The sequence below is a fragment of the Pygoscelis adeliae genome, unplaced genomic scaffold (genome assembly GCF_000699105.1).
Source record: "Pygoscelis adeliae isolate BGI_AS28 unplaced genomic scaffold, ASM69910v1 Scaffold130, whole genome shotgun sequence".
NCBI classification, from domain to species: domain Eukaryota; kingdom Metazoa; phylum Chordata; class Aves; order Sphenisciformes; family Spheniscidae; genus Pygoscelis; species Pygoscelis adeliae.
In genome coordinates, this window is record NW_008824031.1 from 3,374,039 (window position 1) to 3,392,239 (window position 18,201).

Consider the following 18,201-nt stretch of genomic DNA (forward strand, 5'->3'; position numbering starts at 1 on the left):
AGAGGGAATAATCACAGGCTTTCTTATATACTAATTACACTTGCAGAAAAGTTTATTAAGAGAAGACGGCAAGACTACAACAGTTTTTATATATTCTTATATTAATACTAGAGAAGAACTCTCCACTATAAAAGGCACAAAGAAATACCCAGTTTTCCAGGAGGCTTTCTAAGAAAGGATTGGCAAGAAGACAATTTAGGACTACTTATCTCCTTACACTGACTTTAGGGAAGCTCAACACAGTAGATGCTAATCGAATCTGAGCATCTGGCCCTGTGTAAACAGAGTATCAGGAAGCAGGCCACTTGCAGCACATGAAGCACTGGTGAACAAAAAAGCTTTTTAATTGCAGACTTGGTACTCACTGCATCTATTGACCGCAAGGATATTGCGCTGTGGATACACTTTGTTATGTGGCCACAGCCACAAGCAACAACCAATTAGAGGATCTTCATAAACATACTTTTAGAGCCTGTGCTGTATTTTACTACCATATGGGGAATAATCCAATAGTTATAACTCTGGTTTGCCTAAAAATGGTTAACATTATAGACATTGTGGACTTTTTTTTTCCCTCGTCGCAAGAAAGCAAGTACTCCGCAACTAAGTGCCATGCATTTATGCAGTGAAAAAATCTTTAAAAAGCAGACAGTATCAATACACAGTTATTTAGAAAGAAACAACTAAAATTTAGTTTTATTTACAGGCAAGGCAAAAATGTAATTACCTAATCTAGAATGCATCCAGCATGCAGGATTAATAGAAAGATGTGCAAAATAGCATTAGGTTTTTGTTAGCCACATCTAGATAGGAACCCCATGTTGTATCACATTTAAATACAAAACTTCCCACAGCACAGTAGTCTCCTGTTGCTTAGGAATACTGCTTTAGTTCTAACTGAAAGGGAACTGTACCATTTATTACTTCAGTGGCCGCAGCCTGAAATCATAGAATCATTAAGGTTGGAAAAGACCTCTAAGATCATCGAGTCCAACCGTCAACCCAACACCACCATGCCCACTAAACCATGTCCCTAAGCGCCTCATCTACACGTCTTTTAAATACTTCCAGAGATGGTGACTCAACCACTTCCCTGGGCAGCCTCTTCCAATGCTTAACCACTCTTTCAGCAAAGAAATTTTTCCTCATGTCCAAAAATAACTCACAACAGAAATTCATCAAAAAGATCAGATTTCTTTTCAGTTAACTACTTAGTGTTTTTAAGTAAAACTAAGGTCTTGTTTAAAAGATAACCCTCAAATACTTTACCATGTTCCCATAAATAAGCACACTTGATTGCTGAGAAAAATATTTGATTTAAGCATTGTTAGCCAATTTAAAAAGCAACAGGAAAAACAAAACAAAAAAAAACCCCAACACTGAGAAAATGGCAGAAAGAATAAGGAACTGATGCATTAATTTTTACCTGGTACATGTTCCCAGTCAGTGCCTACAGGCATTTCATCTGTAATTCCAACTCGTACATGGACATTCCATTTGCTATCAATTGCCCACAACATCTGATCATTTGGACTTGAATGAATGCTGACCAAGTTGATTCCTACTGGCTATAGAAATTAAGCACAGTATTTAAACTTTGTACTATTGTATGTCTTGTTCTTCACAGAATTACGCAAGAGAAGTAAATTATTTATCGGATACTACAGACAGGAAGAAATTTAACTGACATTTTATTTGTCATTGTACAAAATTACCAATTTTCCAAAAAGTCAATCCCTTCCTAAATAGAAAAGGAACATGAACAAATGTCACCTAAAATTACTGATAAAGATATTCATATTTAATATTCAGCATCTGAGTCTAATAATATTAGTATTTGCTTAACCACTGTTATTCCAATCAGGTACAGTTTCAATCGCAAGTTGAAGACGGAACTCTTCCACTGAAACACACAAAGTGCAATATTTTCCTCTTGCCTTCCTGAAAGTTTTCCTAACATAACTAAATCTGCACTTTATTTTTAAACATATAAAAGCAGCACGTTTTTACAGTCTGAATGTCTCCTCTTTGCAATGAAATGGTGATCTGTCTTCTTCCCTGTATTCCATTCTACAGGGAATGTAGACCGTGGAACTCATTGCAGACCACTGCAGTACTGGATTAGCCACACCTGCAGCAGAGTATCCACAACACTATCTGTCGGCAAACCCAAGTGAAACACACTTCCCATTCTGCTCCCAGGCAAGCCCTTACTCTGCCTGCTTCTATGGAGATTTGCCTTAACTACTGTTCAAAATCAGTGTTACTGACCACAACATTTCACAGACATCAAAGACGATGATTTTGTAGCAAAATGTACCAGCCAACAGACTTAGCCAATGCAAATATCCTGCAAAACATGTACTTTAAATAACTCAGATAAGAACAAGAAAAAAAAGGTTTTCTCCACACCAGCCTAATAAAGGCACTGAAGAAGACAGTAAGATGCCTTGAAATACGTGATCACTTCACGAAGCAGCACTGCATTTCTTGCTTTAGCCTCATAGGCATAGCTGAATTTCCAGTGCGATAAATACAAGAGCAAGCAGCTCTTTGCATGTATAAGACTAGGAATACAGAAGCATAATCTGCATGTGTATATAAGCACACAACCCAGTCCCAGATGGGCCTTCTGTGTACATAACAGCTACCTGCTTTGTTCTTGCTTTTAAAATTCTGGTGCTAACATGTGTCTGATCCAGCTATAACCAAGTTCGACTTGCATCACCAAATCAATCCTGTCTATTCAGGTTGCAAGGCCTTTGACAGACTATCTTCTCACATTTGTGCTCTCATTAGGTACTTGTCCTCCATAGGAAGCTTGAAGTTGGTAGAAGCTTGATGAAGTGTCTACCTCTGGTCACAGTAAATTCACAATTGCTGCAGTTTGAACACTTACAGTAAGAGACTAATTGTCTTGAAGAGTGTTGACTACATAGAATATATAACTCCTAGCGACTTTCAAACTGGTATTCTGCCGTATTACAAATAAACTAAACTACTGTATCGTAAAAAAAACCACCACAAACACAAAACATCACCACAAACCCAAAAAACCCAACACCCCCTCCCAAACCAAATCCAAAACCAACCAACCAAAAAAACCCTAAACCACAACAAAAACAAAACACCCCACCAAAACCCCATGCAACTCCCCTCTGATCTTGCTGCCTCTTCACTGGAAGTTATCCTCACTCCTGGCCCTGTTCCTGTTTCTCCCCTCCATTTTTATTTGCTTCTTTCTATGGCTACTTTGGCTCTGACTCTTTCCTACTTCACCCTGTTCACCTCCCCACACCACCATCGTGGATGTGCCTCACTACTGTGCTGCTTCCAGCTTCATCACATCCCTCTCCATATTTCTGCTCTTGTAGTCCCATGTTTTTAAGTAAGGAAGCTGTGCAATTAATAGCTTGTGCAGACTGAATATTACTGCACATAACAAGAGACCTTTGCCTTTTTTTTCTTTCTTTCTTTTAAAATCTACTTATCTCCTTCTCCTCGCAATGTTATTCTACCACAGTCATGTCTTCGTCAGATTTTAGGACTTTCTGCCACTCTTCCCCCATCTCCTTCACACCACGAATTGCCAGTGTGTCTGTCTATGTTTCACCTCTGCAATACACTCCATGTTCCAACTACAGTCCTTCACAAACTGTGCCAAAGTTTGGTGTGTCCCTTGTTACTGACCTGTTGAGATTCATTCACCTTGCTCTCCACTCTTCCATGTCAGGACCCCATTCCTCCCTTTGTCATTTGTCTACAAAAGAATTCCCTGAGAAAGAACTGGAGGAGTATCCATCTAGAAAGACTTACGGAGCACTTACACCTAGTACCTAAGCCTGTGCATCGCTACAGATTTATAGGTAGTGGAAGCTAAGAAAAGCAGACAAAACACCCTAAAAGGGTAGCATGAAAGGAGCTGCATGATGCTCAGCTAGATTGCTTCTGATACCACTACAGGTTCAAGTATAATCAAAGCAATTACCTCTACCCTATTCTGCAGCACAAACAAATCTAAAAAACAAATGGAAATTATCAAATTCAAAGTAACATCTCTACAAGCTTGGCCAAAAGTTTTTCTCATTCTTTGTTTTTCTAAGTGAGCTCCTGTTTCCTCATCAGGTTTCCCTACCTCTCTGGGTATTTCACTTTTGGCTTCCTTTTTCAGGCTGCTTAGGTCTTTCTCATAAACTCGCATCAATGAAACAATCCTCCTACTCACTCTCGTTATAAAGGATCCAGGCAATACACTGATGGCAGCATTCAATGCTCTTAACAGAACCGCCCCCCCTCCACTGCAGCTTTCTGCTATGAAACAGACAGTAAACAGCACAACTGACAGGACAGCTAGTGATATGATCATATACAGCAGCTTTTGGCACAAAACAGTGACAAGACATTGGGAAACAAGTACAGGCAATTCTTAGAGCCTGTTGCAGAGGTTTTCCCTCTGGGTTTTTGTTGGTTTTTTGTTTTTTTTTTTACCCAGAAAGCAGCCATCTACAACAAAAAGGTGTTCTCATGGCTACCACAGTAGGGTGGATAAATTTAATTTAAAATTTTCTTGACATAACGTACCATTTTTTTGAACAATCATACTGACATCATCTCAGATAGCCCTCATTTTCACTAAGTTTTAATTACCATAAGCATGCTTTAAGTATTTTATAATCTATATCATAAGAAACAGATCTCTACAGCTCCAGTTAAAGATTAAATAGAGTTCTCGCATAGCAGTAAGGAGAGATATCTGTGCAAATTTATAAATCCGCTGATAACATTTCAGAGACCGATAACCATGAAAATTAATGCTATGCTGAAATAATTTATTTTCTTAGCTGGTTTAACTTCCAATAGCATTCATGAGATTTATATACCTTGACCATGAAATATGTCGTATTTGTAATTTACTTAAGAGTTTGGAATTTTAAAGGGTCTCTCGCCAGTCTCTCAGCCTTCCTCCTCAGGCGCTGACACACCAAACTCTGTTTATAGGTTTATCCACAATACTCATCACTGAGAGATCGATTTGTTACGGAGCATTAATGGATTCAGTGTTACCTGATGAAAAATGGTGGAACATTGTCTTCCTTTTACTTGTGGTGCCAAAAATTTCTAAACTCGAAAAATCTCAGGACACTGACCGTTTTAGCCAAGAACAGAAAGCAGATCTTCATGCCCTCTAGTCTTGCACCTCAGCTACAAAAACCCCAGTCACTCTCTGTCTTTTGAGGATTTCCCACTACAATCATGGACTGCAACACATGCCAACTATGTACTTTTCAACATTTAAAACTACATACTAAGAGCTGTCAATACCTTTGTCTGCTACAAAAAAAAATAATGAAAAATAGTTTGCTAGCACCCATGTGTCTGATGAGAAAACAGTGCTGATAAAATGAAGTAAACTTGAAGGAAGCACTTAACCGACAAATTGTTAAATGGTATCAAGAAATAGTGTCTGTGCTAAACATATTTAAGTTATAAAGTTGTCCATTAGCTTTATAATTCTGTGCAAGTCACTTCCTTTCTTTCTGCAAACCACGGAGAAATAAGTTTCAGTGTAAGAACTTCATTTAAACAATAGTATCAAACAAAATCCAAAGTAAAAACTAATGCAGTTCTCCCCTCTCCCCCGACCTACCTAAAAAGTTTTGTCTTACTGTAGCTACTTCAGTCACAGCTGAACCCAAAACACAGTGGCTCAACTTCCCTGTCAAGGAGGAAAGGACAAACACACACACGCACACAAAAAAGGCATCAGTACATTTTCCACATCAGTCTTCAGGAGCTCGGAGTCCATGTATCAGCAGACCTCCACTATCTCTGTTCTGCTGCAAATATCCAGGACGAGGAAGACTAAACATAACATTCTCAGCCTGTCCAAGCCCAATCCGTTTCAGAACAGGTTGGTGACTACAAGCAGCACAAACGTTCTCCTCACCTTCAAAAGACAAATCAGAAGCACCGACAGCTGGTCCAGGCCAGGCTGCAAGAAGGTCAGATCAGAGATGCTTCTCACACTGTTGAGCATTATCTGTGTATCAGACTAATCTGACTATTTTCATGGCTAACAGACATGCAGACCCTATTAACTACTATAACAAACAAAGAATGCAACTTAGAGAGACCCTCCCCTAAAACAGGCCTAACTATTTGCATGTTATTTTCTGAGCTCCATTTGAATGAAGGTTGTAAAGCACTTTCAGCATTAGAGATATCAAGAAAGCATGAGCAACATAGGAGCGGTATTGACCAGAATGTTTTGCATTCAGATTTTTGAAGAGAACAGCTTGCTAAATTAAGTGCCCCTTTTTTCTCTGCAGAGGCGTTCAAGGCAACATACAAGACCAGGAAAGATGAATCTATGTTTAATCTTCCTGGAAGATTAAATGTGTTTTTATGTGTTCTTCAGTAATGCTGCCATTGAATTGTCAAAGAAAGATTATTATTTATTGACTAAAAAACTGGAGCACTATTTTCCTCAGAAGCCTTAGAACAACAACATGACCCTTTCCCCACTTTCTGCCTTTCGTGAATAAACAGACGAGGGCCTTAGTTGGATATCTCCAGCCTATGGCTAGCACAATCAGGAAGAAAAGGCAAAGTCAAGGAGTCAATTCCTTGACCTCTCCTTTGTCAACTCTAAATTTTTTTATTCCAAGGGTTTTTCTTGCAGAAACACGGGAAAGACTACAACACATGGCATCAAATCCTAGAAAAGGTCATACCAAACCCATGCGACTACTCAACATGATAAAGCTCAACAGAACCATAAAATACTTTCAAAATATTTAGTACAACTATTCCTTACAAGCATTTAAAAAAAAAATTTAATGCAATCGCTTTAAAGACCATACAAACTACAGGCCTACTCAGGTTTGTCCAACTGTCTTCTGGTCACACTGTCTTATACCTAAGCTTATAAACTGTAGTGTAGGAGATGATAAGATGTCTGCAATTACCACTACAGGTATTTTTAATAACATACTGAAAAATTGAAGTATTGGGACAAGAACAACTGTTTTAACAGAAATGTATGTTAAGTAAACACTACGTGCAAAAACTTCCCATGAAACAGAACATAGTTTAGTACGAGGTAATAAAAACCTTGTATAAGCAAAGCTCTAAGTAACCAAGGCATTTTTTCATTTTGTTTTTTAAAAACACACCTTTAACAAGCATCAGTAAAACACCCTCTCATGCAGGCTATTCCAGTAAAGTCCACCTCTCTAGTTTTTGAAACTTAAATACTTTATGAAGGAAAGCATTTTTGTAAGGTGAAAACACCCATGCATTTTTAAGTTCAGCCTCAGCTCTGCTTTGCTCTGACAATTTTAGAGTTATTAAACTGTTGCCTTTTCTGCCATTTTGCTTTTTAATGTTTGTCCATGTTATTTAACACATTTGCGATGAAAACACCACACACCTTTGACAGTAACAGAAATTCCTATTTCATTACTGCACTGCTTTATGAACAAATGCATATAACCTTTATGTGTTACAATTCATTTACATAACCAGAGGGGGAAAAAAAAACCACCACACCCAAAGCACCTGTAAAAGAAAACCCTACAAACTCGGGGGGGGGGGGGGGTAAAAAAAAAAAAAAAAAATCAACAAATGTTGACCAATTCTGAAAAGTTACAATCTATCAGGATGCAAAATACATCCTAGAAGCCACATAGCCAGGAACACTGGAAATGCACTCAGGATACAACAATTACTACTCATCTAGTAGTACTCATTCAGTGCTAAAGCTCTGGACTAAGTACTGCCCCAGGTAAAGTGTGGCCCCTAAATACAAGGCTATGTAATGTGTTACACTACTGGATAAAAACAATAGTACTCCAGGGGTCAGGGATCAGAAATGAAGTCACTGCCTCCCAGAGAGATGGTCCATTTACTAGACTATATAGTCCAACCTCCTCTGCCTTGCTTACTTCTCAGCTTCGTTAGACTTGGGTTCAGTAGACAGAGTCTTCCTACAGACCAGACTATTTGTCAGTTCTGTAGAAGGGCCATCAGAGCAGGAGATACACCATAACCCAGCCCTCCAGCTCCCTGAGAAGGCAACTGATAGCTAGGCTGGTCTGCAAAGAGAGGTCGTCAGCATCTCGTCTGCTTACATCATCATTATAAAATAGGGAGACGGTAATACACCATGGGGAGGGGCCTCCAAGCTCCTAATTCAAGGTCTAAGGGTCTGATGTGCCCAGCAGTTATCCCAGGATGTCTCCTTACTCTGTGTGGACTTGTTGGCTCACTGAAGTTCTCTGCACTGACCATACACTGAGCTTAGCACCCACCTTTGCTGCCCCTACTTACTTCACAAAAGCTAAGCCCCCAATTACAAACCTCTCAACTGGGTCCAGCCCCCCACAGCTTTTAAAATCAAGCAAGCTGAAGTTCAGCCACACAAAAAACAACAACAAGAACTGCTCTAACCACAATTCAGAACATGCAGACGTAGCTTTAATGAAAATGAAACTAATGAAAAAGAAATCCCCAAAACTCTTAGTTCATACTAGCCCAAGTAATTTTTTATGACTGTCTCTCAAAATCACTTTTCAAGGACTCCTATTTATTAAACACTTCAGGCTATCATTACCTGCAAGCACACGAACAGCTCCACTGAAACCAAGGCACGTGCTTGCTAAATCAAGACGCATATCCTTTACCCATGAATTTTTACAACATTATTTTTTTATTTTTAAATAGAATTCTGAAAAACTCTCAAAATTCAGTGATTATTGTAGTTACTTTATTTACCCAACTGAGTGTTAAATATACTTCTTAATCTCTCTGGAAAATAATTAAATATATAATTCCGTGTTAGCTAACCAAAATATGAGCACATTGGAAGAGTACAGATGTGAGGATGTTTCTAGCACTGAACAAATGAAAGTATGAAAACAGAAGGTTCTCCTTCCCACAATTTTTGTTTTCAGTGTAAGCTAGTCTCGTCAAAGAGCAAACATACCACCTTGAGATCATATTTCAAAAGGATACAGAAGGATCGTCTACTCAGTTTTCTGGGTGTATCTCATTTTGTGCACTTTTTGTGATCTGAAGCTTCTGGTGCTGATAATAATTGTTATCTCATGTGACAGGCTACATGCACGCTTTTCTGAACATGGCAATAGCAATGCCTTAAAAAGTATCAGAAGGCTAAAACTCCAAAGCAGAAAAATAGCGAAATATAGTGACAGCAGTTTTCTTAACTAGCAACAAAAGAAGATAATAAGCACTGAACTGAGCAATGGAATTGGCGCGAGGCAACTTTAGTAAAAATGCTGGAATTGCATTTTTTTCAGTATCTAAAGCACCTTTTATGTAACTTACGATTTCTTAAGAAAGGCATGTCTGTGAAGAATGGTACACATTTGAACTTAAACATTATGGCATTCTAAATCAGCTAAACAAAATACACTGCAGCAGGAGCTTTGATCTCCTATACTTACTTGCAACCCACCTCGATACAGCTACTCTGACTACTGCCAAACGGTTTTTCTCTATATCATCTTGAGAAGTGCAGCCCTCCAGGAAAATCCTCTCCCTACTAATGTCTTCAGGAGGCTTCACATGAGTAAAGATATACAGAAGAATAGGCTAGCTAGTCTGGTCTATAGATAACCAGGTTTAATGCGTGTATTACCTCTCCAACCTAAGCAGAATTGGTCTAGGAAGATACTTCCTCTGCACCTCATCTTAGTACTCCAAAGTAGAACTCATATCAACTCAGAAGGATATCTGTGCAACAGCTAGGTAATGCAAGCTAGTCAGTGCTAGTGAAAACAATCAGACTTGAAAGAAGAGTCATGTGGATTATGCATTAGAAAGAACACAGTTTTTCCATTGCAAGTACTTTCAGAAGTAGCACGGATGATTCTGAAGTAAAAGTTATGAAGTATTTTCAACAGAAAAATCCCTCCCCCTCCAAATATCCAATCCTTGAAGATCATTTCAAACAAACCCTTCCTACATTTCAGCTTTGATTTTGGCACCTACCAAAAAAGATTGTAATGGCAAAATCTGACCTTGAGGAGTGCTCACTGCTTCCTCCCATAAGTACCACTTAACACAAAACTGGCCTTAATAATAATAGAAACCTCACTGAAAAATGCAAAGGCAAGGCAGATGGCAGAGGAAGAAAGTCTCCAGATTTGCATTAAGTGTTCTGTAAGGTAAGCAGAACTTTATTTAAAGAAAGGAAAGGAAACAAAGATCATGACAACCATTTCTAACAAGTCACCACTCATCCATAAGGCCCAACCAACCTCCTTACACTGAACATAGATTAAGACAAAGGAAGGTATTGAAAAGAAATGAAATCTAGCATGTATTGGTCTTGCAGAATTACAGAGAAATTTCCTAAATTTCAAATGACATTTTTAACTACCATTTGCTTCATAGTTTTAACAATTTTTGAATGACAGTGAAAGTGTGAACAGTCTTAATTTCTTTTTGCGTGTATGTGTGAGAAAAAAAATAGCTTCTCCTAGATCAGTAAGAATTTCTACTAACTTCTCTTACCTATGATATCAAGCTTAAAATATAAGGAGACAATTACTAGGCTGTTTATGGGAAGAGCAGTAAATCAAAAGTTTCTTTAACTTCAAATGCACATACTGCAAGAGACCATTTTATGGCAAACTAAGTGAAGCGGTACTCTTCTGCTGAGACCCTAGGAACAAAGGATCAATGGAAGTTCTATACGGTAGCCAAATAGCAAACATCTCCTCAAATAAACCCCCTTCACTCCACAGTTCGGACAAGCTATGTGGATATTTAGATAAACCTCTCGATTTAATAAAATTGCTTTTTCAATTTGGAACAGGCTGCCCAGGGAAGTGGTTGAGTCACCATCCCTGGAGGGATTTTAAAGACGTGTAGATGTGACACTTAGGGACATGGCTTAGTGGTGGACTTGGCAGTGTTAGGTTAATGGTTGGACTCTATGATCTTAAAGGTCTTTTCCAACCTAAATGATTCTATGATTCTAATTAAGCAAATGGCAATTAATAAAATGTTTGATCTACTTTAGAGTAAGAATGATTGTTTACAAGCGACAGATGATTGGTCACTCATTACAAATACTTGTCGTGATCTTTGTTTCCTTTAATCCTCTTAAATAAAGTTCTGCTTATCTGATAGATCCCTTAATGTAAATCTGAGAAGGCAGTTCTTAAGGCCAGTTTTTATGTTAAGTAGTACTTGTAGGAAGTGAGCATTTCTCAAGATCAGATTTTGTCTCTGCATCTTTTTCAGAAGGTGCCAAAAATCAAAACTGAAATGTTGAAAGAATTCTTTTCAAACGAGCGTTCAACTTCTGGGGACCTTTCAAAGCAATCCGATGATTTTTGACTTTTGATCAACTTCTACTCCATAATCACCCAAATTAGTCTTATTGCCTATATTAATTTTATATTTGATTTTAAATTATTATTTCTTTAGGCCAGAAATCTGAAAAGCATTAAATCTTTATAAACATACATGCACACACATCTAGAAGCATACTCTATAGTATCTACATAAATCATATTTATATTTCTTGCAAATTTTTTGAATTAAATTTAATGTATATTGAGGCATGCTACAGCAGATAATAGTTTTATCCTGTATATTAACAATAGAATGAAAACCATTTGCTATTTCCTGGACTAAAATCATTTCATCAAAGAATTTTGATCAGCTTTGTCAATGTCCTTAAAGCAGCTTCCAAAAAGCTGTTTAACTACATAATTATTTTGACTTCTAAGACTGCAGAACAGAATGGATGAGGCACAGAAACATCTACATATAAACTACTACTGCTCAAGATACTGTAATGATGTTATCAACCACTTCTGAAGTGTTGGATAAAATAAAGAAGAGGGAGGGCAGAGAACATAAAATGTTATTTTTCATTTCAAGGGATGCTGCAGTACGGAGTTAAAAAGGGAAGAGTAACATGAGAATGGTTTTAGTCTAGATTAAAAAAAACAAAACAAAACATACAGCATCACAGAGCAAAGAACTTAAATTTCATTCACTGATTTTAGCATGAGTAAAATCTCATCAAAACTGTTGTCTCTGAATACCTTTGTGAAGTTCGCAAAGATGGATGCTGTCCAATTGCAGCACTCCTTTTACGAGAAGTGACACCATAAAAGCAGAGTCTGTAGCTGCTCACGAGCTGCTCATGAGTCATGAGATCTGGGATATGGCAAGTCATATTGGCTCTGACATTTACTAGGGAATGAAATATCCATAGCTGGTTTTAAATTACGTTATTTGAGAATGCTCCTGTACTTAAAGCAAGTGAAAGGCAATTTTGATTTCCTTCTTCAAACAGAAAATGACTGAATCATTCACAAATACATCTTTCAGTATTTCTGTTGTTCTGAAGATCAAGTGATGCAGCATGAACTGTGTCAAAGTCAATTAAGGGACAGGTAACAGTTAGGTGCTGCTAATAAGCAAATATGGTTCACAGAATATCAGCCATCATGTTGTATTTGTTATCCAAACACTAAGCTAGCTTTTGAAAATCATTTTAAAGTTCACATATTTTCTTATTTTGCATTAAGCCTTTTTAAATGCATGAATGGCTGCTCCTTCAGTACTTTAATGACTTGTTTTAACATGCTGGAATTGTCTCAAAACAAGCATGTAACCCACGAGTTTTCATCTTCTCTGCAAGCAATGTTTGAATTTTTGCCCTTTCGTATTGACTCATTAAATTTGCAACATCAGGTGTTGGCAAGGTAACAGGAAAGAGAATGACACTGCTCTGGGTATCAAAGTTATCATTGTGGAAGGCAACATCATCCAGCTTCCTCGATAAGCTAATAGGAAATAATCTGATTTTCAGCCTTGTCCAATTAAAGACTTTCTACATAAGGAAGTCACTGCTAAATAATGAGTCACGGCAAATCCCAATTTCTTGTAACCACCTTTGTACTGAGTAGTTTAATCTACTTCAGTGGAGGAGTAGAGAATGCGCTTAGTACAGACAAAATAGTATCAGTGTAGAGAAAACAGCTTTTTGGGCTATTTTCCTGGATAGACAAATCTTTGGTAAGAAAATACTACACAAGTTTAATTCTCTGTCTCTTGGCAAACTCAGTTTAAGTGGAACGTCCTGGAATGTGTTTTCCCCCCTTTTTAAGAATACTACCCTTACGGAAGACATCATCACTGATATCCTCAGTGTCCTCTACCTGCTGTCCTACCCCCTGTTAGCAGGAAAAATTTGTCTCTTACAGATTACATCAGAAAGACCCACTTGCAGCGCACAAAGAATGAGCAATGTAACCTAGCCCTGTTGCAAGTGATATTGATACTTATCAGTCTGTTCTGCTATTCTGCAAAACAAGGTGCAATTTCTCCAGGTCTGACTGACCACATTCCCAGCACAGAAGAACACGTCTAACCAGTGCTGTGCTAACTCACGGGATGCAAACCTGCAGTTTCATTTCACTGTTTCCCCTGCCCTTCTTTGCTGTTACACCCTGAGATTCACAGGAGGAGCTAATAATTGGCTGATAAGAGATAAGCAGAACTAAAAGTAAATGATGTAAAAAACAAACTATTGCAACTTCACTGCCAGAGATTTACTTTTATTTCTTAATATGTCCTTTCCTTTTTATGTACCACACATTTCAAAATCTTCCAGAGAAATTCTGTAACATTATAAAAGGTAAATCAAGTATGCAAACACACCCAGTGCTACTATGCTAGATCAGCAGACAGTTCAAGTGATTTCGTGCCACGTAGCAAAGAATGAAATCAGTAGTCAGAGGTCAGATCCATTACAGCAGTCCCAACCCACGACACAGAAATCACACTCATTTCATAGTTTAACTTGCAAAGTATTAGAGCAGCAACGAAAGCAAGCACTGAGGTTTAAGGAGAGATTAAAAAAGAAACCAGACACTGGAGAAACATATTTTGTCCATTCTGTATATTCAGAAAAGATGCTCCAGGATACTTTAGGGGACTTCTTTCCACTCTGATCCACCCAGCTGGCAGGTAGAAAGGATATATTGCCCACATCAGGAACAAGGGAGGAGCTGCAATTGTACTGCTCGCTTACCAACTGCTGGATGATAAGGAAAGTCCCTAAATCCAGGCACAGCACCCTGGAAAGCATCCAAGGCTCACAAGGGTGAGGATAAAGGAAGAGGGAGGCAGGCATTTTCAGCACCACGCCACTTGAGCAGAGCCTTCCCACACCCTCTGCCTTGTGCCGTTTGCCAGTCCAGCCTCTCGGCTAGCATACAGCAGGTATTCAGTCTATGGTTCAAGGCTGCATTCTGCTACATGCCTATAAAGCTGCTGTGTTATGAGAAGAGTAAACTTTCATTAAGGATAGAAAGGAAAACAAAACCTTCCACTTTTGAAAAAGAAATAATATTAAAGTTATTTGTAACGATTAGATGAATTTGGGATGACTTACGGTGATAAGGCAGCATATTCAGAGCACATTATACAGACTCTGGGGGTTCTTTCCTTTTTTGTTTGTTTTTGTTTTTGAGAGAGAGAAATCCTGTAGAATTCAAACATGTGGGACAAAGTTTTAAGCTACGCATTTAAATTCTGGCTCTATTGTCTTCCATGAGTGTTAAAATTATTCTTTTTCAAATGCATAAAGCTAAACCACTGGGTTACAAGAATTGTAATCTACATTTTACCTGTATAGGTGGCTCAATCATTATCCACGCAGGAAGCATCAAACTTGGGTTAAGAGGTTGAGTTCCTACACGGAAATAAATGCCACCACTGGTGTCACAGGCCCAAACGTGCTGATTTCCACAGGTCAAGCTGATCAGCTTTACAGCACCTAATAACAAAGAGACTATTAGCAACCTGGCATTTTCCTTTCAAATTCAGCTAATGAGAACTTTTATTTAGACTTGATTGTATTAAACTAGCTTTAAACACAGCCACATAAAAATGATTAAAAGTGAATACAACTTGTGAGAGAAAAAAATCATTGGATACAATGAATAAAACCAACAGGTAGTGTATGTGAGGTATTTCTCTTAAATCTAAAAGTAAATGTTTTAGTCATAGGACACTGCAGTTTCTAAAGCCCACTAAAAATACTCTATTAAAATAACCGAATTCAAGCAGAGAAACATTCTGTGACAAACGTTATCAGTGCCTAGACAAACTTCCACATGACCTAATGTGAACTTTTCTCTGTAGCTGGCCATGCTTGCAGATTTTTAAAGGTGTTGATCTGCTAATACATTCAGCAAAGAACATTCCTAATGCTACCAGCACTTTAAAAATATGAGAGCATATGGATTATGCATTTCAGTGTTAACATACCAATGTCACATCTGTAAATAAAGGAGCTGACTTTCAAATGGATTTATATTCAACAGTGTACATATTTATTACACCTATCTCAAAAGTGCAGCAGTATTTTAACCCTATGTAAGTCAGCGCAATGAAAACAAAGCTGCCAAATAAGTATGTTTTGGAATTTAGGGTTGGACGTTTTTTTGCATACCCAATCGCACTCATCAATCTTGCTATTAAAAGTTTGCGAAGACAGTAGAGAAGCATACCTGATATTTTAGACTTAAAAGAACTGCTAGTTAACTGTCAACTAGAACTCTTACTCTTTCACATTCGTTTTAAAATAGCCATATGATGTAATATACGTAACATTTGATTTTTCTTTTCTCCCAGTGTTGGGATAACACAATGCTAAGTAATGGAAAACATGTTCTACAGAAAGAGAGACCCAATCAGTCAGTACAGATATACTACAGAAGGAATGCCCTTGTCAGACGCCAAACTAAAGACTCTAAAAATAGGCCTCGCTGGTTGATTGAACATGCAAGTGCTGCTTGGGATATCCCATTCTTGGTAACAGTTCTCTCTTCAGTGATGTGAAATCTGGCAACAAATCCTTGTAAAGTGCATCAGATACAACATTCCTTAAAGAGGGGGGTGCAATTTTATCCCACAGAGTGCAAGTTTAAAGCACTTATTTCTGCAGAAGGCAATATCCCCTGTCATTAAGGCTTGCTGGGGGAAAGAACAGGGAACAACAGGACTACACAGCTTTATCTTCTAGTTATCTGTAATAGTAAACAGATCTTCTCATTAACCAAAATTATTTAACTTTCTGAATGATAGGAATTCAAATTAATTCATCTCAGCCCAAAATTTCCTTTAATCATACAGCTTCATATTAAAAACAAATGACAAAACTATACACAAAAACTTCTACTGCTTGGGATAAGAACATCTAGAACAACTTTCTTTTGCAGGCAGGGGCTTGACATTCAGCTACAAAGACAAAATCTTACTTAAAACCTCATTGTTCCTTCTAACAAAGTATGACTCGAAGAAATGGCTTTGTCACATGATGTCTCAGCTGTTGAGATGCTCTGATCCAAACAAGCATCAGAGCACTCAAACATGGAATCACATATCACCTACTCAGCATAGCTGGTATTATTTATGTCTACAGTACAATTTGATATTCAAAAATGCAGCCCTTATGTAAATGTTTTGGGGTTTCTCCCTCCTCCCACTTACTGTTTTTATCTTAGGAGAAGGTCACACTAACCACATTCATCTACTGTTTAGAGAAAGTAGCATTATTCAGAGGCACTGTTTATTGTTGAAACCTAAAGGTCATTCTACTGTGTTTAGAAACCTTGATACCCATAGTGGAACTCTAATCAAAATAATTTACTAGATACTACTCCCAGTACATAGAGTAAAGGCAAGAGGAAGATACTCCCAACATAATATGAGTATTTCAACATTAATGCTGACAACCCCATCACTTCCATACAGAATTCCAAATTGCATTTTACAGCAACTTGCTTCCCCCGCCCTCCACCCCCCCAAATTACAGTCCCAATGCTTCAGGAGTAAGCTTAAACATACACCTGAACAATAACAACAGTTCTCCGATTTCTTCAGCCCCATTAGAGCAAATGAAGGCTCTTATATTATAACCATGGATATGCACTATCTTGTCAGCAGTGATCTACCATACGCATTTAATTGGAGGAAAAATGCCTAAAACATTTTCACACTTAAGCATTAACCCACAGCGACAGGTAAAGCGGAGTGTTTGAAGTATTTCCCACCCCCCAGGTTTCTGCAATACCACCACAGAGTGCCACAAAGCTAACAGGAACAGATGAATGTGAAGGTTGAACTTCTGAACTGCTGAAGTTCACAAGCCAGATATTACAGTCAGCTAGTACCAATTACACTGATTTCCTTTATGAATGCTTTGAGATTTTCAGACAATAGCATGAAGTTATTTATTATTTCAGTTAAACAGTTATTATCGAAACTGCTGGAAAGCAATGGTATCATGAGAAAAGTTTCAAACTCCACTAAGCAACGTGAGAAGAAGAGTGTGGACAAACCTATCCTGTAGGTCAGTGAAGGTAAAAGGCATCAAGCAGTGCTTAAACTATGGTACGATTAGTGATTTGGAACCAATTCATCAGGTCTTGAAAACCCGGTGTATAACTGGCAAACAAATTAAGAGACGCATTTTAAAAAGTTTTCCATGAAGTATTACAAATTGCATACTAAAATTGTACGTGAGGCTTCAAATCTGCCAGCTATGTCTGCCTTTCCTTAACCGTGAAGTTAAAACTGTTTGTCTGTTCTCAGACCAGTCATGAACATTGCCATTAAAAGGGAAAAATTGCAAAACAGTTGAATTATTTTTAAAATGGCACGAGAATGGTGCATAGTCTCAATTTCTTTTATTGTCTCTGGAAACAGGAACGCAGGTTAGCATGAAGATAAGAATGTTCTAACAGTCAGACTATCAAGGAAATAAATCTATTTGGAATATTACTGATGAAGCTGACAAGTGGCCTGATTACCCCAGAGCCAAACCGGGAGGATATTTTAATGATCAAAACACGGTCAACCACCTTGGTCTTATGCCTAACCAAATAAAAAGAGCAGTTAACCAGCAGCAAGTTCTTAACATTATGCTGAATCATTAGATCAGTATAAACCTGAACATAAGTGTGTTATCAGCTGCATCGCTTACAGATGATGCAACCCTTGGAGCATAATTTTTCCTAATGAAGCTTTGACCACCCTGTTAAGAACATGTTTAACCACAAAATTCAAAGCCTTGTGTGTGGAACTGCCCAGGACCACACGATTGTTGTTACACTGTAGTACAAGAACTAGACTAGTTAAAGC

At 38.0% G+C, this 18,201-nt stretch overlaps 1 protein-coding gene across 1 annotated transcript in view; it reads right to left on the reverse strand.

Annotated features, from left to right (window-relative positions):
• Nucleotides 1-18,201, reverse strand: part of TECPR2 (tectonin beta-propeller repeat containing 2) — a 38,734-nt gene that overhangs the window by 969 nt on the left and 19,564 nt on the right. The window contains 2 exon segments of the mRNA XM_009327974.1: nucleotides 1,427-1,568; nucleotides 14,682-14,830. Coding sequence (XP_009326249.1) covers nucleotides 1,427-1,568; nucleotides 14,682-14,830 — 291 coding nt within the window.